Consider the following 23,653-nt stretch of genomic DNA (forward strand, 5'->3'; position numbering starts at 1 on the left):
ACTGTTAAAGATTATAGCCAGGACAGTGGCTTTAATTATCAAAATTAAATCCATTACATGGTACAAAAAACAGAACACAAAAACATGAGGAGACAATACAGAGTTAGCAAATGCAACATACAGATGCTAAACTTTATTCCAACTGTTTTGATCTCTACAACATTTTTTTTAAAATAAATTCAACAAAACAAAATATTTATACTGAGCAAGGAGCACTTCCTTGTGTTACAGGAAAACAGCTATGTACAGCTACAAGTTCCTCTTATACAAAGAAAGAGACGTGAGAACTTAAGTGTGTTGAAAACAAGAAAAGGGGGGGAAAAAGCACAATTATGATCCCAGTCCAGTAACCCGTATCTTAACAGCCTGGCTACAGTCTCTCTTCACAGACCCTTCCAGGTCACAGTCGTGATTTGATTTTTTGGAAACGCACCAGGACTGCCGCTTGGGAAAACTGGAGCAGCGCTACATGTCAATCATCCAATAAAACACAGGAAGAGATGGAGCCAGACTCGAGAGCCACATGCTGCACAAAAAAAGAAAACTCCCAAGGCTCTCTCCCAGCATGTAACTGCCCCCTGCTCACACATCTTGTGCAACTCCCACCGAAAAGCAGCTTTCCTCGTGACAAACAGCACCTCCTCAGGCAATCAGCTTTTGAAGTCGCTCCTTTTCGAACAGGTAACTACTTCTTGCTAACACCTATTTTGCACCAATATTTGTTTCCTTCCCATTTCTCAGAATGACCTGGGTGTTTGCGCTGAATTGATAATGCCCATCCACCCAAGAACACAGCTGCTTCCATGTTTCTGCTCCTCTGTGCCTGTTGTTCAGTTTTGACCAACTTGAAGTGCTTTCTTAAAAGGTAAGGGGCACAGTCTACTTTTTAGCAGACGTCTGCTTCTTGATCACTATGCATAGGTATGTTGCACACTAACAGGTGTATCCAACCTCCTTCCCACCACCTATAACAGCACCATGAAACTCATTCAACTGATGAAACTTCAGACATCTCCAGCCCTGGTCCTAATAATCTTCAGACACTGACTGAATGCCCTGTGATCTACAGGATAGAGAAGAGGATATTGTACTGGAGCACATACAGTGCAATCCAAAATTATTCATAACCATGTTGAAAGGAATAAAAAGCATCTATAACAAAGATTTACTGATTAATGCCCTGCTGAACAGTCATTCGGTAGTCTTAAAAGCATTGCACAGAACAGAGAGATAGTTGTCGTACATAATTTAATTTTAGTATCCAGAACGCTCACATTCGTTCACACTCTTGTAGTAAGCATTTCATAAATCCTGCTCTGGCAGGGAATGCACAGATAAGACACTACTGTACCTGTAGTGTGGTAGGAGATTCTGGTAATGCTGAAGGTAGGTTTTGATCATTCCTCTAGGGAGAGCCGTAGCTCCAGCCACTTTGGTCTCCTTTCGTGAACTGCCTTCTGGAATTTAATTGTACAGCCGATACAAAACAACTCCAAAACATAACAGACCCTGTCCTATTTCAATGGGCACACATGGTTTCTCAACATGAGCTTCAGTTTATTTTTACACCAAACAGGGATGAGCATTTCCAAAAAGCCAAGCTTTTCTTTCATCTGACCATAAGGCATGGTTGCAATTGGTGGTGTAGTTTGTGAAGCTTCTCCCTTTTGGGTTTTGCACTCAGAAGGGGGTTCTCTCCTAATCAGTTCAGTCCATGAACGTTCATGCAAGCAACACAAAGCGAAGTTTGACTCTTTTTAGCCTCACAATGATACTTTGAATTAAAGACCTCCAACTCTAGTCTTTGGATTTATAGTTGTTGGGGGGCATGTGTCTAATCGTACCTTCTTCCTGTAAAGGTTACTACACTATGAGCCTGTGCAAAATGTGCAGAACAGTGGCTAAGTGGTCAAACCAGAGTTTTGTGTATTTTCTAGCCATTTGCCAGCAGTCTTCAGGAACCTCTCTGGTTTTAACCATTGAGATGCATGGTACTACTGAGAGCCTTTCATGTGCAACCTTCTGTAATATTACAGGAAAACCTCACTAAGCTTTCATTGCATTTTCAAAGAAAAGAATGTTATTATAATTTTTTTCTGATGGATTTTACTTAAAGGAATACCTAGAAGTGTGAATAAAAACTATCATTTTTAAGCAAAACATTCACCCAGTCTATAACTCATTCCATGTTCTTGCTCAGGGCAGAAATGCATGTGTGGTGCTTCCAGATGTTTGATTATGGTCAACGTCTCACTTGTGGAATTTTATTTCTGAGCAGGAATTACGGACAATTTTTGTTTAGCTGTGAAGACAGTGCAAAAATTTTAAACCACATGCGTCTTCACAGGGGTATATAGCACTGAGCAAAACCGCATACTTATGTAAGGAGAAAGGCTAGCACTGATATTATCCATCTATTTTGTTTGGCAAGTGTGGATGAAATACAGCATCAATAAAAAGCAGCTAGTAAAAAAAAAAAGGTTAGAGATCATCCATAGTCCATTAGCTGGATATAAACCTGCTACACTAAAACAAGACTGCAAAGGTTATTGGTCCACTCATCAAATTTTCATCCTTGCTTGGACTTGATGGAGTAGATTTCCAATTAGTGCAAAGTGCAAAAGACTTCCTTCAGGCACCAGCAGATTCTACAATAATGATCAGCACTAGTGGCAAATTCAAATACTGCCATTATGTCAACTCTGCTTGTGTGAAACAGAAGAAATAAAAAGGCCCATAAAGTATTTCACAGGTTTTACATCCTCACACTCCTCCCAATCCCATTTAAAAACCTACATGAAACATGACTACACTTCTAGGCCTTAACAGCCCCTGCTGGGCAGTGATGTGAAAAATCAGAATGATTGTGCTTGCACAGTTCTGAGAAGGCTGGCAGGGTGGAGAGCCTCACCTCCACAGCGCAGAAACAGAAAAGAAAACAAATGTTAATTACCCCTTTTGGAAACATAAGGTCGATTCAATCAGTGGAGGTCAGGTCCCAAGCGCTCTTTTTTTTCGGGGTAGAAAATGACAAAATACACAATACCCTTTAAAAGCTTAATGCAAAGGCATGCTGTATTCTCGATATATTCCACAATTCATCTTTAACAGTATCTGTCACTCATCCCTTTTCTCAGTGCTCTGAAAAAAGTCAGACTGGGCAGGCGTTCTTCCAAAACGCAAAGGATTTTAGTTTATTGGGTGCATGGCCAGTACTCACTAGGTCAGTCACTACTGCTATGCACATGTAACAGGTTTTGTAGAAGGCAGTATTCAGACAGTCGATCTGCAGAGAGGTCCAATAAAAGGAGCAGTTGAAAAGGATCTCTATCAATCGGGCACCATAGAAGATGAAATAGTGAGAAGTGCCTTTTACAATTCACTTAAAAAACCTAAGCAACTTACCAACCTGTCTGAAAACACTAACCCATGTAACTGTAAAGTACAGATAAGGTTTTTCACATGCTTTCAGTGTCCAGCTACCTATACCTATTTAATCAGCATTTAGCAATGCCGGCCTACATTCATAAAGACTTTACAGCTGCGCTAAATGAACTTCCCAATTTCTAGGTTGTCACTAGAAAAAAGAAAACAGAAGCGATAGCTTTTAAGGTGCTGATTTAGGAGATGCTAAAACGTGTGAATGGTTTTAAACTTTTGTTTTGTGACACCAAGTCTATTTTTTATTTAAAAAATGGGCTGTACAAGCAAAATACATTGTAAATGAATACATCCAACTGAATTTTCTCTGGGTCCCAATATACTTAAATATTCTGTCCTCTGGGTTTTGGATGATTAATATTAACTAATGATTTAAAAAAATATGCTCATTACACTTTCCTGATGCCAAAAAGAATATTTGGTTCTTTTATTTACTACCACAGAAAAATAAACAACTACAAAAAGGCCATTCTTTGCCAAACGGGTATGCCATAGGACCAAAATGTGTATTCAGCAGGATTCTGGGATTAGTGAGCTGTGCCACCTGTTATTTCCGATAGTAAATAGCTGTGATATAAACTGAAAAGCAGGTCACCTAGTTTCATAAAACGGAGAAAGTCAGAATTTTAACTAAGAAACTGAATTGGCTTGTAAGTTTAAAAGCATGTCACGTGAATATTCACAACCAAAAACCTTGGTACACAATACCACGATAAAAGGAAGTTGCAGCCAAGCATCCCACCCACTGCAGATGTCCTCTGATCATTTGAAAAAAATCCAAGCTGCTTAACTCAAGTGCCAATGTAGAGAGCAGGTCTAAACCCCTTCAGGTGAAATGGAATTAAGCCCTTAAAAACAAAAACCCACATCAATTTTTGCAAGTAATTCAAATTCCTGCCTGCAGTCCCCAAGTACACTCACAACACTGAATACTGATTGCATGCCCTGATAATTACTATATCATCCAGGCGATTGCCAAGATGTTTTCACGAGGTGGAGAGACCTATACTTTAATAGCATTTCATCCAAAGCAAACAAATCTGTTGCTTTACGTTTTGAGGAATAAGCCACTCAGTAGTTCAAAGGCTTATGGCTATAAAAATGGTCTTGGAATACGACCTTGAATATTACAGGAAAATCTATTTAAGCTTTCCAAATCCTGCATTATGCTATCCATTGTCCTTAGAATTTGAGATCATGTGCGTTGATTCTCTAGATCACAATGAAACTTTAAACAAGATGTTTTGTGGATTACAGAAACTTAACTTAGCATTCAGAACTCAAAGGAAATAACACTACGTTATAGATAAATGAGCTGTGAGCATTTTATGATATTCCTCTTAGGTCATTGATATTCAGCGCACAGAATATTTATTCAATCAGCTTCAAAGATCACTCCTGCATCTCTCCGCAGAAGTTTCTTGACTAGTCTGCCACAATCCAACTGACAAACTCGGAAAATAAAAATAAATACAAGCTTTCAAAAGCATAAAGGAATGAAGACATGTTCATAAAGCACTGCCATATTGCTACAGGATACCCTTCTTTTCAAAGCTTTTTGCCTATGACTTGACGAAACTGTGAACGCAGTCCCAGATCAGTAGCCCCTACCCTGCAAAACTTAGTCTCCATTGGCAGAGAAATAAAAAAAAATTGTGACAAATCAAAAATCACTATTGAAAAGTACATTTATTATTCAAATTAAATATATTATCTATTTTGTACAAAACACACAAGTTCTACCAACTCTCCAAAATGGCCCTTAAGCAGGAGAAGGTACTACTAAGATGAACTGAAATAAGGTGCTTGTTTAAGTGATTTGTCTGGGGAAGGGTGGGGATTAATGCAGATTACAAATATCCAATACTGCCTACCGCTGCAGGTTCTTCCAGTCTGTGACAACCCAGTGACTACCAGGAGAGGTAGGAGCAAGAATGCTGAAAAACCCACCATAACCTTAAAAACCTCAAACATGCAGAATCCAATGTGAATTACATCTCTTCTTTGACACATACGCAATGTTAGCTCACCCTGATTGGCTGACAGCTGTTCCTGAAATACTGTCTAATACTCCCGCCAAGACCTGAATTCAAATTCTGCTGCCTAAATTAATGCAAAAGTGCCACATTGTTTCATCTGTTATTCCTGAAACAGGATATTGAAGTATCCTTCGGGGCACAATAATATGACATTAAATGAAAATATTCAATGTACTATGCAAACTGAAATCTGTGGTGGCCACACTGGTGTGAAAATGTGCAAGTACTACCCTTTTAGGAAATGTAGGTTAACATCAGTTTTGTTTGAAAATGGGTAGACTTGATGCATTTATTGGCCCTACCTAGTATTATTAATGCAATAAGGCTGTTTTCCCCTGCCAAGAAAATACAGGACTTTCCGTTTGTTAGAGGGTGGTCAAGACCCACACTAAACTCGAGTACAGCAGCAAATGCAAATCTAAGGCATTTACTTGATAAGGAATTGCTCTCAGATTTACCGACCTCTACTCGGATGCCCACAATCGAAACTAGTCAATTCAATCTGATCCACAATCTTCCGTAACAGTCGGATGCCTCTTGCTGTAAGGTGGAAAAGTCTGGAACATGCTGGCTTGTGTTGTTTCAGTCCGGAAGAACCCAAGCGGTAAGGTTTCTGTTCTTTTCTGTTGTTACATTCCCTGAGCTAAGAGGACAGCAGATCTAACAGGCCTGGTTCAATATATATACACTTCTGAAGACAAATCTGCTGCATCAATGTAGCATCATTTTCACAAAAACCAATCAAGAAGATTGCATGAGGGGCATAGGCAACTACTTTTTTTTTATTTCTTAAGCACAACAGGTCCTTTCATACACTATTACCTTGAGTTTACTTCCCCCAATGACTTTCTTTCAATGCCCTCCAAGAGCTCAGCCAATCCAGCAGTTTTAACCCAAGTCAAACCACCCCAGACCAACAAAGCTCTTTCTGAAGCTGAAAGCAAAACGTTAATGGGAAAGCACCACGCACTCCAAGACTTTCTAAAAAAAAAAATGCACTGGGAGATAAAAGGTGCTTAGAAGCTTGCCTGAAAGGATTGTAAAAAAAAAAGCCTCATTCACTCTGATTGAGCAGTCTATTACCTCATGAAAGGAGCTCCCACCTCACCCACTTCAGCAGTGAAAAGGGTTGCCTTGTCTTGACTGCCATCACTTTAGATCAGCAAAGGAGGAACCTGCCCCTGTAACACCTCCAGCAGTTCTGTGCACGTTCATGTACACAAAATCCAAAGTGCTTAACCCCTTTCCACACATCGTCTTTTACCTCACTTTACAAGAATGTGGCTATATGTATCAAATTTTCATACACAAGTATGAAAATTTTATATATATATACACACACACTCCACATATATTAAAAATCCTAGATTATCGCCGACTCCATAGTCCCATTGTAAAGCGTGTCTCAACACAGAACATTAGCCACTTCTGTCCATTCTTTCCTCCTAGCTGCGGCCGCCACCTTGTGCAGGTCTCTAGTTGGAGCTGGCAGTGATGGGCTTCTCCAGCTCCATGTCCAGGGGAGGGCTGCCGAGCTGCAGGCCACTGTAGCAGGTCTTGCACACGCGACTGGGCTCAAACAACTGCTGACTGGGGACCGGGATCTTCTGATCGCAGCAGGTGGAGCAGAACACATTGCCACAGTTCCTACACAGGCCAAAAAAAAGAAAGAAAGAAAAGCCGCCATTTAAAGATTTGCGCTGGCTTACTTTACAATATTGTCCAGTTCAGATAATGTAATACAAGACATCCTGCTGGGCAGTCTCCGTTCAATTGAGCTGAATTTGCCACTGTCGGAGAATGAAGCTTGAACATTTACTTATGCACTTGGTTTAGACTTTAAATAGTTCCTCAGTCTATCTTGATTGATTAAAAAGTATGCATGGCTGCAGGAGATAAAATCCCCAATCGTTTGGGGCATGGGCTAAATTAAAACAGTGCACGCACCCATCTACAATGAACAAGAGATTGCTCTCATCTTCAACGGTCTACAAGATGATTAGATGAACAGCACAGTTTTTGTTTATGTTGACCACATGGAGTTCAGGACACTTTCAACACAAACTATATCCCACAGAAAGGATAGCTGGAATTTTAGCCAGCTGTGGCTATATATCATGACAGAAGAGACACAAATTGTTGTGCTACAACTGTTCTAAACCCGAGTGAAGAAGAAAGGCCACAAGACCATCCAATGCATACAATATACATTTATCTACTTGTACTGTATTGTAGGTTAAAACTGACAGTTTGCTGTAGCAATTAATCTACAGATCAAGTGTCCAGAATCCCACAGGGTCTCAAGTAATGTTTTCTGTACCACCTGCTCAGGGGTGATTAAATGTACTTACATCGTTAAAATTAACAATTAACTGCTTTGATTTTAAAGAAATCATTTTAATCCCATGCCTACACAGGGAAGCAGAAGAACAAAAATCAATTACTATTTAAATGCCAAGTTCTAGAGCCAAATAAGTGCATTGAGGTGATCCTTTTAAAATTTTCCACAAATAATTTCTGCATGTTTCTTGCATAAAAGCTGTGCAGGATATGAACACAAATACAACAGGTGATAAAAAATTGAGGATAGAATATTATCAAAATCATTTGTTGTCACAGCTTATCAACCATTACAGAACTTAACAAGAGGAGTGTACTTTCTCAACGTTAAGAGCATCATGAGCCTGCTGTATCCAGTACTTCCCAAAAGGGGTAACCTTGTTCCAGCACTGCTACCGTATGGGATAGTTTTCCTAAAGCATGCAGAACAGCAAAACATTCAAGACAAAATGGAAAGTCATGCACATGCATAAAAAGGCAAACCTTTGCTTTCACTGGTAGAGAAATCCAACCCGTAACTACTTAGAATTAACTTAATGTGATCAAAATCAACCATAAACCGGAACAATTTGTGGTCAACTCTCTCAATTCCAAAAACCCTGCAATAAGCAATATACATATTTCTTCTTGCCCAGTGCTTCATGTAAAAGAGGATCAGTTGATTATGTATGGTAACCCCCAGATCCCCCAGCACAAGGGCTAGTTGAAGGATATTATTCATGGCACAAAAACATGGAGCAGAGAATGTTTTATTGAATACAGCCACAACCCAGTTATCATTTGCATGAAAACACTATCTGAATGTTAAATCATTCATATGAAAAGAAAAAATAAGCCAACTTATTGTCTGCAGTTTTTAGTCTAGAAACACAAAATGGGATTTCCCCCATGTAATAATTCACTGCTAGATTTAAATCAATTGGTCTAAGTTTGGTTCTGTAGCTTGAGGTGTGCAATACAAGTCTGCAGTTAAGACAACATGAAGCACTGGTACGTAAAAGGTACACAGCCCAGGAGCAGAACTCCCACCATTGTTCAGTAATGGAAAAATGAGCGAGAATGACGAGGATAACAGTTCTGTCTAACAGAATGCAGTTAAAAGGTCGAATGCCTTCATCAAGTTGAAATACCGCAAAATAGAAAATAGGCCCAATAAAGAGGGCATTTGTGTTATCCTGTTTGACCGGGTGCCGGTGGTTTATTGATCTGAGGATCTCATTCAGCTATTTCTGGGTAGCTCGTTCTGGATACTTATGTGCGTTATTTCCTGGGTTACATTTACAAAAGGTGTTCCAGGTCACAATTCTGGAGGATGTCAACATACAAGATGCACCTGTCTCAATAACTAAAACCAAATCCCTCATAATAAATTTGCCGGCACACTATGAAAATGTCAGTTCTTTTCTCACCTGCATTGGTCCAGAGTAGGGAGAGTTTCATTTGGATGCTCCCTGACTGACAGCACAGGCGAAAATGGATATTTATCAAAATATTTTGTTTTCCCCAAAGAGTCGTCATCTGACCTCTACTCCTTTTCATTGTCAGATTTTTCTAGAAGCCATCAACACGTCAGATGTAACTCGTTCTACAGTAATGGTCTGAATAGCAGTGGTTTATGACATTTAAACACCCCATAAACAGACGTGCAGTCAAGGCAACTAATTTAAACCGGCATATTTTTTTCTAAGTTTTGAACATAGAAACAAGGCACATATCAGTGCAGATTTCTTACGACTCTTCCTATAGATCCTTCCTTTAAAAAAAGCTTGGGATAGACTAGTGTGAGTGATAAACAATTGACATGTTTCAACATAAGAGGTTAATTGAACACAGGGAGACCAAAAAAGTTAGAAAGAAAATAAAATAAAAGAAATGCATGAACATAAATGATATGAAAAGAGACAGAGAGGACTGTTGAACAGTTTCTCACCAGGCTTCATCAACAGGCGCCCTGTCCCTGCAAAGTAGAGGGGAGACAGTGGAGAAAGGAACACAAGTCAGAGAGAAGGGCCTGGGCTGGGAAAACACTGGCCTTACAAGAGCGCCCACTGCAGGGCTAGCGGGCAGCCTGCAGTACGTTTCTTCCACCCTATCCCTATCTGGCACAGACAAGCTGGGATCCCATGTCTCCAGCCTTTACGGCTCAATTAAGACCAGCAATAACTCCAATGACAAACTGAGAAATGCGGAAAAAACTGGCTATTATAAAGGTGTGCCAGATTATTTTACTGGAATTAATTTATCTTTCACTGCTACACTGTTCAATTTCAGATGAACATTCTCTGTTCAGTCTCAAACCCATTCCCATCAAGCATGGGACAAGCACATGCCTCAGAGTTGGATAAACACCAGACAGCCATCTCCGTAGTGTATTGCTAAAAGTTAATCTTAATTATCTGCAGCAAATGTCTATATTTTCATTATAAAACAGAAAAACGCAGATTTCACCATTTACATTATACTATCTCTGATCATTAAAATGTGGGCATAAGATAATTAACTAGAAGGCATTCTGCTTCAATGCTTAAACCACCTTGCTTAGCTTACCTCTTTCCCTATGAGCAACCAAACAATTTCTTGCAAGGGACACATTCATTCAGCATTTTACCCAACCCAGGCCCAGCAAAACCAAACAACCAGGCAGCAAGAGAAACAAAGGATGTGGTAAACCAGAACAGAAAAAGTGACCATACAAAAACCTCTTGGTGGATATTGTTTTAAAGGATGGAAAACAAATTCAACAACTTGTGGTGAAAATAAAAAAATGAAAGTTAATGTTTATTACAATATGAAAGAGCACAGAAGAACCTCATGTATCCTCTTCAACATAACCATTAATTAGCACTGTACATTTTTTTAATTTAGAACTGAAGGACAAAATCTCTTTATTGTATTAATAAAATGACAAGTTTTGGAAGATTACAACTCTAACCTTTATTTCCCCACCCATACTAGTGTGCCACTTTCACAGCTTTATTTAATCAAAATTCAAGTGCACAGATCTGGCACCTCCTGCTAACAGGAAGATCAAAAGAGTTTCTTTAGAAAGTAGTATAGACATGCATGGTAATTGTGGTTAAAAAAAAAGTTTCCCCTTGGAAATATCTTAACTTCACCAACATTTTCATTTCTACTATGGACACCCTGCTGAACTATTTCCTTTTATTTTGGAAGATAACACAAGAGTTCACTTCCGAAAACACCAATTTTAAACTGGAGGTTTTTAATTTACTACAGAAAACAGTCCAACTGGGCTCCCCCTATTCACCACCAAAAAATGTGAAGCACATCAGGAGATCTCGTATAGAACAGGAAGGGCAGATCAGCATGATCTTCCAATTCTCAGATTCAGCTATAGTCTGACTTCACCAGATCCACTGAAGACTATTCTGACTTCCTCCCAGCACTTACTAAGACCCATAGTCCCATAGATATCCCACTTCCCTTAAGTACTTCAATTTATGAACTTAGGAAAGGAACAGCCAATTAATTAAACATATCTTGTTTAAAACTGATCAGCAACAAGACAGGGTTTTCATCACATTGTAATCTCAATAACCAAACAGGTTGCGGACGCTTTTCCCCAAGTTCTTAATTACCCAGAAAACCTGCTGGACTGCGATAAGAAAAGTTCAACGTGATGAGGTCATTTAGCCCATCGCCGCTCTAAGCGTCTGGTTTCAACACGCCACAGTCACGAGAAGCTGGAAACCAAGCCTGGGAGTGTAGACGAGAGCGCAAGGCTCCTCACCGGCAGTGATGTTTCCTGGTAGCCAGCCAGAACCTGCTCTCGCATCCGTAGCACTGGGCAGCCAGGTGGTCAGGGTACCACCGCGTGACCTGCAAAGGCAAACATCTACTCTAACGACACTTGTCGCCCACTTATCACTATCACTGCTTTCTCAACTTGCATTGAAACCTTTTACTTCTTCAACTTGCAACCTTTTTCCTCCTTCAAAGCGTTTCCTGAAAACACCCCCCCCCCCCCACAACAAGACTGCTTAATGACTGGGTAAAGTGTAGAAGAACAGTGTAAGACGGACCTTAGATTTCTGACTCATACTGAATTTAAGGAAATGTCTACAGTACAATCCCATTAAAGATTAGAGGCACTTCACAGCGACTTCCTGCTGTTTGCCGCCAAGGTGCTACCTAGAGGCTGATGACGCAAATATCTTAACTTTCTTTGAGCTTTTGATTTCAATTGCGGAAGTTAGAAAGATTTAACGCACCTCATCGTGAACTTGTCTTGATGTACATTAAAACAGATTGCCGTCTTTTGAAAGATGCTTCCTAGTGACTGTGATCAAAATTTAAGGGAGGCCAATACTTCTGTCTGCATTGGGAGTTACAAATATTGCCATCTACAGCATTCTAGATTAGATAGCGTATTCTGTTTGGAATATTTTAAGCAACTCACTAGGATAAGCCATTAAATGGTTACCATAACTGTTAATGACAAACGAATCTAAAAGGGAAACAAGACGTTTGCAACTACGTATCCACGTTCTGAAGGTTTTGTGGCAAAGATAACTCACCTCTGTGTCCTGTTTGTCCACTTGCTCCCAGCTGGCCTCCGAGAACAGCTCAGTGCTGCAGCGAGACAGGCAGTTCGGATCAAGGTTACACTCCGAGTCCGGGATTGAAGTCTGGAACACAGAGTTTCACAAAAAGAACTGCAAGCTGAAAATCACACATCAAGAACTTAACATGCATAGCGCTACAACTAGATCACATTGATTTCTTTGCACTTTTCCCCCAAGCAAATTAATTTCTAAAAATCCAGGGAAAAGTTCTGACTTAGTCACTCACTTGAATAGGCTTGGATGTTTACCTTAAACTTTCCGACTCACCATCACTGTTTCCACTTCAGCTTAATTAATAGAAAGCAAGGAAATCTGCCAAGAGCACTGAAGTTCTCAATTCTGCTTTTGTTTCTGAAAACCATTTTCTCTGTGCGACAATACAGGCTGGGTAAATTAAATAACTTGGACTGGTATTTATCCACTTGAGGGACTTTAAGAGCTGCAGAACATCAAATCTAAATTTTCTCCCCCCTATTTGAGACCCGCTCTAGAATCCAAACCCACCAAGTGCATCTTACCACTTCATCCCCCATCTCCCCATTTATCCTGAGGGAGTTATTGAGGTGTTGGCTCTCTAGCCGGCTCCACAGTTCCTGGACTTGTTTCTTCAGCGTCTCCACCTCCATCTGGTGCCCAGCTTCGATCTGCCGCAGTCGCTGCTGTATGATGTCATTGTAGAGCGTCAGCCCGTCGTCGTCAAGGTGACTGCGGGCCGGCTGCTCCGGGCTGGGCGGCGGGCGGCCCAAGAGCGCGTGCAGACACCTGTGCTGGGAGCCCGTGCTGCAGCTGCCACGCGGGTGTAGGTTTAAGGAGCCGCAGCTTGCCGCGGACACCTGCCGGCTTAAGGGAGCCCTTTCCCCATTGTGCCTTGGCGGCTGTGGTCCGCAAGGATCCCCATCAGAGACATCACCATTGCAGATGGCTCCATCTCTGCTGACCTCAGGAGGAACAGGGTGCAAGGCACTGAGAGAAGGCCGCTTGCTGACATTCGAAGTCTTTGGGGTGCCTCGCTCAGCTTCAGCCTCCCACCCAGCCTCTCCTTTGGGACAAGGTACTAGGCACTCAACTTCATTAGGCAGCTTAGAAAGCGAGCAGGCAGACGGCGGCCCCGAAACGTCCTGCCGAGCCACCTCCTCTGTCAGAGTCTCTGTGGAGCTCTCCATTAGTGAAGTCCTGTCCTCTGGCCGATCCAGGGGGAGGGACAGAGGTGAGCTCGGCTGGGGAGAGGTGCCACGACTCTCTTTAACACCCTGGTCACCCAAGCAAGTTTGATTGTATCCATTGGCCATAGTCCTAAACACAACACTACTTACATCGGGCAGTTTGTAAACATCAGAGGCAGGAAGCTCCTGTAGTTCCTGGGAGAGATGGACAGTCGTGTACTCCACCTTTTCCTCTAGTGATTCAATGCCCTCTTTGCCGTCCGAGACCGGGACAGCTGGCAGGGGTTCTACATTTGTAGGCAGTGTTGCAGAGTCCCCTGGAGCACTGCTACTTAGTTCTCTCTGGGCATCTTCTATTCCAGTTTCTTCTTTTGTTGCTTCCTGAAGGATGTTCTCCATCTGCCCCTCAGCCACCCCAACAGCCACTGAAAGCTCAGCTTCCTCTTTGTTCTCATCCACCAATTGCTGCACCCACTTGGCTTCACGGTCTTTAAGATCCGCCCCCAACACACTCCCCCCCACCGACTCCTCCCCTTCCTCCGCCTCTCCATCAGGACTGCCTCCTTGGTGACCCGGCTCTTGTAGGTTATTAATTCTGGCCTCTTGGTCCTGGACAGTGGCACCATCAGGCCCCACCCCAATGTTGATCTCCAGGGATCGCCTGTGGTCCTGCCACTTATCATTTAAGCTGGGGTCACTTGAGCGCCGGTTGGGGGCCGGGCAGCCTCCAGCTTCACAGGCGCTTGGCAGATTGTCGAAGGATCTAGTCTTCGGAAGTCTTGCATGGAAAAAGTACACAGAAAATAAGCTTGATTATAAAAAAATAACTGGATTCTTCATAAGGTTGCTATGAAGTGAGATATTTTAAGCATTTAATTTTTTATTCTATCCATTCTACAGTATGTAGTTACCAATTCATATTACACACAGAATTTAAATCTCTAAAGTATCACGAAATACTGGAATTAATAGTATGAGTTACTCTGCTAGTAGCTGTAAACACAATATTAACTGTTTTTCAAACTGTAGTTAATTCCATTAACCTGGGACATGAACATACATTTCCCATACCACCAGTTCTGTTTCATAGGCAATGTTTCACCACACATTCTCTAAAGCAGTGAAAAGAGATGCTGCATTGTGCTACTGTATATTCAGAAAGAGCACTTCAGAATAAAGAAAGCGCAATGCTACGAACTGGAGGCTCTTACTGGATTACATGGTTATATTTTTCATTTTTGGCAAAACACTGGGTACAGATTAATTTATATTCTTGAATTAGGATTCTGATGATATACATCAGAACAATGTCAACTACAAAAAGAACTGGGTGGAGAAGTGTACATTTACACCCTTTGTAGCCTGTGAGAGTCTTTTAAATCCAGTGTAAATCAAAAAAGACTTAATTTTGAGGAGATCTTTATTCACCTGTGGGATCCGGAAAATGATTAGTTTTATAGGTATGTGCATTGCATTCATTTTCAATACTAATTCCTTATTTAGGAGGGCACACACCTTCAGCAATCATAAGTAGAAGCAGAACATTAAATAACAGCAACAGTAAAAGGTATGTAAGATCTTGTTTTTAAAATGTTAAGGTTGGATTTCATTTAAGCTGCATTTATACCATTTTCCGTATATAAAGACGAACATTCATACCTTGCAGAACTGGGTGCAATGGCACAGATTATGCAATTAAAAAAAATCTAAATCTTACAGCTCCCCATTATATAATTCAAGACTTGACTAGGTTCTAGTAATTGGCATTTCCACTTGAAATAGTTACAGAAATGACAGCATACTGAATAAACAAAAAATGTTTTGATCTTACAATACTTGTCAAATGCTGCACATGTTCTGCTGCATGCAAGTTCCAGTGTGATGAATACTCATTTTAAGCAGCACAAACACAATTCTATCAATTAGATTTTTTCAAAGTAGAAATCTCAAAAACAAAACCAATAAATTGGACCCTGAGCGAATGCACTGAACTGAACCAATAAACACTTAGGGCTTGAAAGCACAGTAACAGTTTATATGCATGCATTCAATCACAGCACTTAACCCCCCCATTCCCACAATCTGGGTTCATCTTACTTCACAGTGGTGGAGTCAGGGCTGGAGGCTCACCTGCCCAGTGGCTGATCCTCTGGATTGCTTCCAGGGGCAGGGTAAGGTGCACAGGACTCATCAGAGGGTGTGGTGGGGGAAGAGTTTGGGAGGTAAACTGCACTCCATAGCATCAAGTTGCGAACATGACACACTGGGTGTAGCACCTGGGGGGGGCGGCAGCAAGACATATTAGGCTCCAGTGCTATTCAGCGGTAAAACATCATGATCAAACTAGATGTCACTTAATACATGCAAGAAAGAACCAAAATATTCCTTGAGTGTTAGAAAATGCCCCTGTAAAGATAGCTGGTGTACACAAATATGCCTTTTAAATTTTCACTAAAGCCATTATAAAACGACAAGCAATTCACACCCCGCCAAGAACTTTTAATCACAAAAAAAGCCAATAAACAGGTGCAATTACAGCAGGGTAGTTGTTAAGTATATTTATACTCCCATTTGATCCCGTTTGAAACAGTATGGACAAAATTTAAATGAAAAAAAACTAGTATATCAAATCAAAATGGTTTCTCAGGACCTTAGACCTATAAATATAAAGCAGTCATTATAAAAATAGAGCACTACTTAAAGCTTTTTATAGCAGCTTCTCGTGATAATTGGTGTGTACTTCCTCTTTTGGGCTGTATTTGTTTCAGCAACTGGAGGTAGTAGGTAACCAAGGTCCAATCTACCCGAGCACTTCACATACACTCTAACGCTAACCGTGCATATTGTCACAGAAACAGGAATCTGTTTATCTGACCTGAGTGAACGTAAATGTGACAACAATGATACAGATCAAAGAATCCGAAAGGTTTGATCCTGATCAGAAATGGCCATGCAAATAGTTACATTAAGGATCCTTCCTGAAAAAGTGCCCACATTTGCTCTGAAGAGATCAACCAGACCCAACATTTTCAACTGAGTCAAGAACAATAAGAAATCATATTCAGAAAATCCTTTCTAGATCACATCTTTAAACATCTACCAAATTCAACATGAAACCTCCTTATTCAGATTCTCAAGCTCAGCAAAACATCACAACGTCTGTTCGGTCCCAGTGCCCCGATTACCATGAAGATAGTCTTACAGATCGCGACAAAGCACAGGCCTAGCTTTCCGTTTGGCATCGACTGCCACGATGTCGTTTACATGCAAATCCACATTAAAACATTTATACGGGGAAAACCCAGAGAGCAGCCGCACCGTTTCAGAGTGGGACGAGTAGAGCATGTTGCGGAAAGCTCGGTTGGCAGGGCGTAGCAGGGACCACACAGAGCAGGTTCTCTCATGGATGTGGCGGTCCTCCCTTTCCTTGACACTGTTACACAGAAAAGTCCCAAACAGGCACGAGTAGGTGTGCTGCACCAGCTTCACCTGCGCACGAAGCAGGGCACAGTCAGTCCGAGACATACACCAATCTCAATTGGCTCAATTCAACACTCAACAAAGCCGACTGGAAGTTGTTCCAGTGCAGCACAGATAATAAAAAACCAAGCACAAACAAAAATATAATCCACTTACAGAAATATAAACAGTACATGTTATTTAATCAATGCAACATTCAAGATCTAAAAACTGGGGTGCATAATGGCCTGTAGATAGGAGCTATTGTGGAAGCAGACAGCATCACATTACGTTCAATAGTTTGAAACCTCCTCCTCGAAGGGAAAGGTTTAAAGATCTGGCTGGATGGTAGGTATCTGTGGACACTTTCTTTGCTTTCCAGATCTCTAATCATTTAGAAAAAGTTCCAGTCCATTAAAAAAAAAAGTCTTATTTGCCAATCAACTACAGTTTAAATCAAATTAAACAAGGTTTTCCCCTTAATAATTCATGTATATAAACTATAAGGGTACCACCACTAGGGGGAGACAATCATTCAGTAAACACCAAATGGGACATTGTGAATTTCTACTGGCTGCAAGAGGAAAATAAAAGCTTTAAACTTGGTCTTAATTGTCTACACATTATATCCCCTCTGGTTAGAAGGAGCGTACCAGAAAAGCTTCATTGAACTCAAAGGAGCAAGGAAACTGCCTCTGCAGCTGATGCACACAGTCTAACCACTGGAGGAACACGGGACAGCGCTCGTTCAAGTCGTCCGAGTTTTCTCCATGGCCACAGCGGTCTGCAAACTTGTGGCCAAAATCCAGCCACTCCGTCTCCACCAGAACTTGGAAACCCTACAGAAACAAAAGGAAGTTCCCCCCCAAAAAAAGTTAGGCTTGTCCAAAGCTAACAAGAGCAGCACTGACCATACATAAGAAATTAGCATCCACTTGTACATCTCATCATTATACCTATCTGCTTAAAAATGACTATTACATTTAAGAGACTTGTATGTGAAATTTCCAACATTATTAACTATAACTTTCACTTCATAACCTATTCAAAATCCCTTTCACAAGATCTGACTCCTACCTCTCCACAGAAGGTAGAGCTGGTGCTTTGTCTGTAACTAAAGCAGATCCTGACATGAAGCCTTCTCTGATCATCCAGTCCCTGGCATGTTGCCACTGCATGACAATCCTGCCTTGATGTCCTACCTCTATGGTCCTGTAGTAGGGGTCCAGCAGCAGCTTGGAGAGAGCCACAATCTGTGGCGTGCGGTCCCAGCCATCAGAGCAGTGCACCAAGACAGGCCGGTGGTCCCTGTCCAGAGCATTCACAACAAGCAAGGCCGACTTGAGCAGCACTGACAGGTGCTGCAGCCACTTTGTGCCCTCCAGGGCAGACAGCCAGCTGCGATGAGAGAAAATGCCTTTAGACAACACCGTCCTATTGGTTTAGGATACTAATAAGGAAATACCTTATTTGAGGATAGTTAGATGAAATCTGATTTCATCTTTTTGCAAAACCGGTCGTTTTAATTCTGGTAAATATATTGGCTCACTAGCATAAACAGGGAAATTAACAGTCGGCTCATTTGGAAAGATTTGGATCAAATTAAACCCAAGTATAATTGTCTAAAGCTGTGCTCCACCCATCCACATAATGTAAGATAAGGGTCTGTACTCACTTTGCTGGATCAGGCATCTGTGTGCAGAGCAATCGCAGAGACTGGAAACTCTTGCGGATGGAATGAATGTTTGCCATGCCCATGAACACCACTTCACAGTTTGGGTAATACTCTACAAGTTAAAGTTGATAAATGAACTTTAAGTAGAAGTTAGAGCCATTCCCAGACAAATATTGTTCCTAACAGTTTTGTCAAGTTTCCATCCTTGATTAGAATAACAGCTGTCAAGCAACAAACCGGGCAGGAAAGTGAAGGTGCACCAACACGTTCGGTGGTTCCAAAATGTCAGCTGACTGACATTTACACTTCTGACATTTTTTTCTCATCAGATACTTAGGTTTCTTATGTATTAATGGGTTCATGTTGTGTTAAATGTATTGTGTTATGTCAAATTTCTCATCTGGGACGGTAAAAGAAGAATTAGATGAATTAAAAGAGGAATTAAATGAAGATTCAAGATCCTATATATATATATGACTGCAGTAAAATAAACCTTCACTAAATCAAGGTAACTCAAGACTTAGAACTGTATTAAGGACAACAACGTGATTGTAAATACTGACAAAAAGCAACAACAAAAAATAGAATCTCTCGGTCTTTATGAAGCTGTACACTCCAGCAGTGAGTGAGCCCCAGAATCTGGGAGGCTGTTTCAAACCCCCACCTGGGCACTCGCAGCCACCTCCTTTGGCTCTGTTGGCCACTGCAGCAGCATACGACCTGGCATCCAAGATCAGAAGCTTCTGGGGTTGAATGGCCAGGGACTCCACCTCTGAACTGTTGGTCATAGATGCGTCTGAAAGCAGGACATTGTTTAAAAGTGGCTCAATTTCTTCATTATGCAGAGAGAATGTTTGTAACACTTCAAAAAACATTCTTTTATATTTTCTTCTTCTTTCAGGTAATTTTATCTGTGACAGGTGATAAATGGTAAAAAAAAAAATACAAGGTTGGTTGTTTTATTATTCTAGATTCTCACCAAAATCTCCATCTGAGAGGTCTGCTCCGTTGCTGTAGTCCCGGGAACAGGAGCCATTGGCTAAATGCTTCCTGGAGTTGCAGTCGACCGCGCAGGCCTTGGCGATGGACTGGACCAGGTGCTCGTCGTCAGCGTTGCGCCACCCCCACCAGCTCACCTCTGGCTGCCCACACCTGGCAATCACCGCCCCCGTGCTCTGGTGCCTGGAAATGGCAAGGCAGCTTTCAGTGGATTCCTGCACCCCTACCTGAACAACACAAACCGCTTCAGTATCGGACACAGGTATTGTATAACAGGGCTTCCCCTTTTTAATACTGCTGCCTCATTTCAAGGAGGAAATGGAAAAATGAAAACCCTCAGTTGGTTTAACAAACTAGAGGGCCGATTTAAATAATTTTTGGCAGTGCTAACTGACCAAAAAAACTGGCAGTACCTAAATCTCAAAACAAATATTTGGCTATCACGTTTGACCAGCCCAAAAGTGACAAACTCACATTCAGTGGGCAGACATTAAATCTGTAGAACAGTAATTCCTTTTTTACCTTGGTGTTTAAGCCTAGGCACCAGGTCAGCAACACTCCAAAGTGAGTGGGGGTAATTTTTCCACAGTACATGAAATTGCAGCTCACAAAGGTTCATCATTTATCTTTCCACCACTGACCTATACACAACTACTGGGAACCTCTTCCATGACCTGAATCCAGCCACATTTTCCAGCTCCTTGTCAGTGATCCAGGCTGGCACTAGCAACTGCTGGGGGTAGCTGGCACACAGCCTGCCAGCGCAAAAGATAGGCAGAACAGAGGAAAAGAAAGAGGCAGTTACATAACAGCTAGAACCAAGGGCATTGTAAAGGGCAGTGCCATCTGAATAATGAAAGAAGCTGCTGTGTTCAGAAAAAAAATGCTCTTATCAGTTTATAATGGATGCTGCTCTTTCCGTGGAAGTCCCAAGATTACTAGACCTGGACCAGACAAAACATCACGAGTCCAGTACAAACCATCTTTTGTATTATGCAAATATAAAGGACAAACATCTGTAAAGTGAGAACTACACACTACAGGCCACTCCATCTAAATCATGCACTGTCCCTGAAACATCCTATCAAATCTAAAGTGTCATGCTGTGTCTGTTAGCAACTGGAAGCAAATTACTATGCACTACAAAAGTAACAAAATACACAATACAACATATAAAAAAAAATCTAACAGCCAGAAAGTCGACGGTTTATCAATCCTGAGTGTTGAACTACCCCTCAAGAGAAAGCACAGGTGCAGGCCATAAACAAAGCAGCTGTTATGGTAAACATTACCTATATTTGTTGTTAAGATCGGTTATTCTCCAGGCATTCTGCAGATCAAAACCCATTCGCTCTGCTTCATTTTTGAATCTGGAGGTCACATGTTCGCCTGGAGGGGGGGGGACAGTCAAAGACCAGTGAGAGGAATAACAAAACGAGGACAGAGGAAAAAAAAAAGTTCAGCCAAGGCCAGTTAATACAGGAAGTACAGCAGCTCACATGCATGACAGCTGCTTTACATTCCCTTTTCCGACACATTTACGGTCCTGATATCACAGGCACAAGAAGTGTTTACTGACCACTGGGGTGTGTTTGGGTGCCAGGCATAGGTTAATAAAATGGGTCTTCACTGGTGCAACTGGATTCCAAAGCACGTACTTAAAACTGGAAAAAATGCTCTTGGCAGCGTTTGTTGGTAAATATAGCTCATGCACATAATGCAGTAGATGGATACAATCTGAAAAGCAGTTCCCCCCCCATTAAAAAACGGAAAATGTCTATACTTAAAATCATGTGAAAACAGCTGCAATTTCTTACTCTAAAACTCTAGAAGTTGAGCTACCTGGTCTGCAAAGCTCGCCGTGCTGCTCCTTCTCCCCAGCGTACACGTCCACACACCAGGCATGGAAGGCGAAGGAGAAGAGCTCCTCCAGGCGGGAAGGGGGCCGGATGGCCAAGATCAGCCTCTTCAGCCACTCCTGGCACTGCTCGAAAGTGGAGAACTGACAACTGCGGGCGAAAAAACGCATTACTGCTTTATCAGTGCAGAAGTACAGGCTGCTGTCATTATATTTGGCATCCACCTGCCTAAATGGTCAGGACAGAACTGCTTTGTACCGAGTGCTAGGACACTAAATGAAAGCGGGTTTAAGGAGTCATTACAGCAATCCGAAAAGGCCAATTTACCCCCATTTCACTTCATAATCGAGAGCTATGTTCCTTTCAGGATCCTTCATCTCTTTCAAATGTAAAGGCTGTACTCGACATGACGGACGATCACATTAAAATTGCTCCTCGGGATATTCAATCACCATTTCACGCGCAGAGGAACACGGTATTCGGAAATAAGAAACAGCTGCTGCTCAGTTGAAACTCGAGGTTTCAAGGTTCTCAAGCAGCGCAACCATGAAGTGGCCAGAATGGGGATCCCCCAAGTGGCACCCAGTCCCGCACAACGCTTGGGACTTGCAAAGGTACCTAGGAGACCCTGCTACACTAGCAAGACAGAAGTGTGTGTGTAAAATAGTAAGTAGTGGTCACCTGGTTTCATTACCTCATTGTGACAACTTACCGGATAACCTTACAGTCTTTGCATGTCACATGGAGCTGAAACATATCCCGACACTCCACACTCTCTATCAGCTGCAAGGGGACCTGCAAGAAGGACAGAAACACAATTACAGCAAAGGAGGAATACCTGACAGGCACGCGCCTCAGGAATCGTGATAGGAACTCCTTTAGTAACACCAAGCCAATATAATTCCAAACTGCAAGCACAATGCAAATGGCAAGGAACATTCTTTCAAGTTGACAGATCATGATGCAACAATCAAAAAATGCTGAGATTTTTATAGACCTGTGCTCCCCTCACCTTAGCGTCCAAGGCTTACATCAAAATAGCATGCTTCAATGTCCAATAGTGTACATTCCAACTTCATTTACACGCAATTAAAAAACAACCAAGTAATATAGGTTCTAAACATACTTTTACCTTCACAGTTTAACCAATTCTGCAATTGCTAGATTTAGAAACACCCTTTTTCCAAGGTCTAATATCTATCCATGCATTACAATAACTTAATAAATTCCATGTCTTATTTGTTCCAGAGGTTTCTGTTTAAATTTAAACTAAACAAAAAATACCTTGTCACCTGCAAAGACATATATATACACTATTTCCAGGAGGATATGAGATGACTTTTAGCTGAAGTTGATTAGTAAAGCACTATGCAGAACACAGACAGGCCTTTAAAGGAGTCAAGCAATTAAAGGCAATTACAAGAAAGATGCATTTATGAAGAACATTCTTGGTGTACTAGCACGTTTTTGCAGTCACCTGGAAGTGGTTTCAGTCTCTTTGGTTTGTACTGACTACCATTAGCAAGACTAGGTTAATCCTAGGCTATCGGTAAAGACGATAAAAGCAGGAAGACGGCAGTTAACTTTTATAAAGCTGCAAACTTTATAAACTGCTTTTGAATTACACAACATACAGATGAGATCAGAGGGGAAAACATAAAACGGAACTAGCAGGCACATGAAAATCACCCCTTCGTTTGAAGTCCGCACAACAGATTAGAAGCACTAGGATCGAGGAAGATGAGGCAGATCTATTGGCTCTTGAAAAGCCAACTTGTAGTAAATAGAATATTCACAAGAGAAAGAGAACATTGAAGTTACAGCAATTAACATGGCTCCCCTATTACTGGATAGGAAAGTAAATCCCATCCACTGTGTCAGCATGTGCTACCACCATGTTTACCAGTCGGCAACAGCCAAAGGAAGTGTTCAATCCCCACTGCCCTTCTCCAAACGTAAACCTGTCCAGGTGTAGGAAGAGCAGTAAAAGACCCATATTACTTTCTTCCACTGCTCAGAGGATCAGGTTTCATGCTCATTACACCAGTTTGTAATGAGTATGAAACATGAACCAATCAGCTCTGGCCTTGGT

The 23,653-nt window shown here is 41.5% G+C and overlaps 1 protein-coding gene across 12 annotated transcripts in view; it reads right to left on the reverse strand.

The window, feature by feature from the left end:
* Window positions 1-98: 98 nt before the first annotated feature.
* The window catches only part of mtmr3 (myotubularin related protein 3), a 34,850-nt gene continuing 11,295 nt past the window's right edge, over window positions 99-23,653 (reverse strand). For 5 of the 12 annotated variants that reach the window (XM_088618164.1, XM_088618160.1, XM_088618161.1 and 2 more), the window contains 16 exons: window positions 22,274-22,356; window positions 21,545-21,711; window positions 20,995-21,091; window positions 20,344-20,457; window positions 19,683-19,885; window positions 19,368-19,499; window positions 18,704-18,815; window positions 18,231-18,426; window positions 17,682-17,867; window positions 16,888-17,058; window positions 15,700-15,845; window positions 12,925-14,347; window positions 12,359-12,469; window positions 11,572-11,660; window positions 9,751-9,777; window positions 99-7,127 (listed from right to left, as the gene is read on the reverse strand). In XM_088618164.1, coding sequence (XP_088474290.1) covers window positions 6,956-7,127; window positions 9,751-9,777; window positions 11,572-11,660; window positions 12,359-12,469; window positions 12,925-14,347; window positions 15,700-15,845; window positions 16,888-17,058; window positions 17,682-17,867; window positions 18,231-18,426; window positions 18,704-18,815; window positions 19,368-19,499; window positions 19,683-19,885; window positions 20,344-20,457; window positions 20,995-21,091; window positions 21,545-21,711; window positions 22,274-22,356 — 3,429 coding nt within the window. In that variant the 3' untranslated portion in view covers window positions 99-6,955. Of the gene's footprint in view, window positions 7,128-7,831; window positions 7,890-9,229; window positions 9,372-9,750; window positions 9,778-11,571; window positions 11,661-12,358; window positions 12,470-12,910; window positions 14,348-15,699; window positions 15,846-16,887; window positions 17,059-17,681; window positions 17,868-18,230; window positions 18,427-18,703; window positions 18,816-19,367; window positions 19,500-19,682; window positions 19,886-20,343; window positions 20,458-20,994; window positions 21,092-21,544; window positions 21,712-22,273; window positions 22,357-23,653 lie in introns of those variants that run through there. The other 7 variants (XM_088618172.1, XM_088618165.1, XM_088618167.1 and 4 more) reach the window with 6 other exon arrangements.

Source organism: Lepisosteus platostomus, chromosome 24 (assembly GCF_059453375.1).
Source record: "Lepisosteus platostomus isolate fLepPlt1 chromosome 24, fLepPlt1.hap1, whole genome shotgun sequence".
NCBI lineage: Eukaryota > Metazoa > Chordata > Actinopteri > Semionotiformes > Lepisosteidae > Lepisosteus > Lepisosteus platostomus.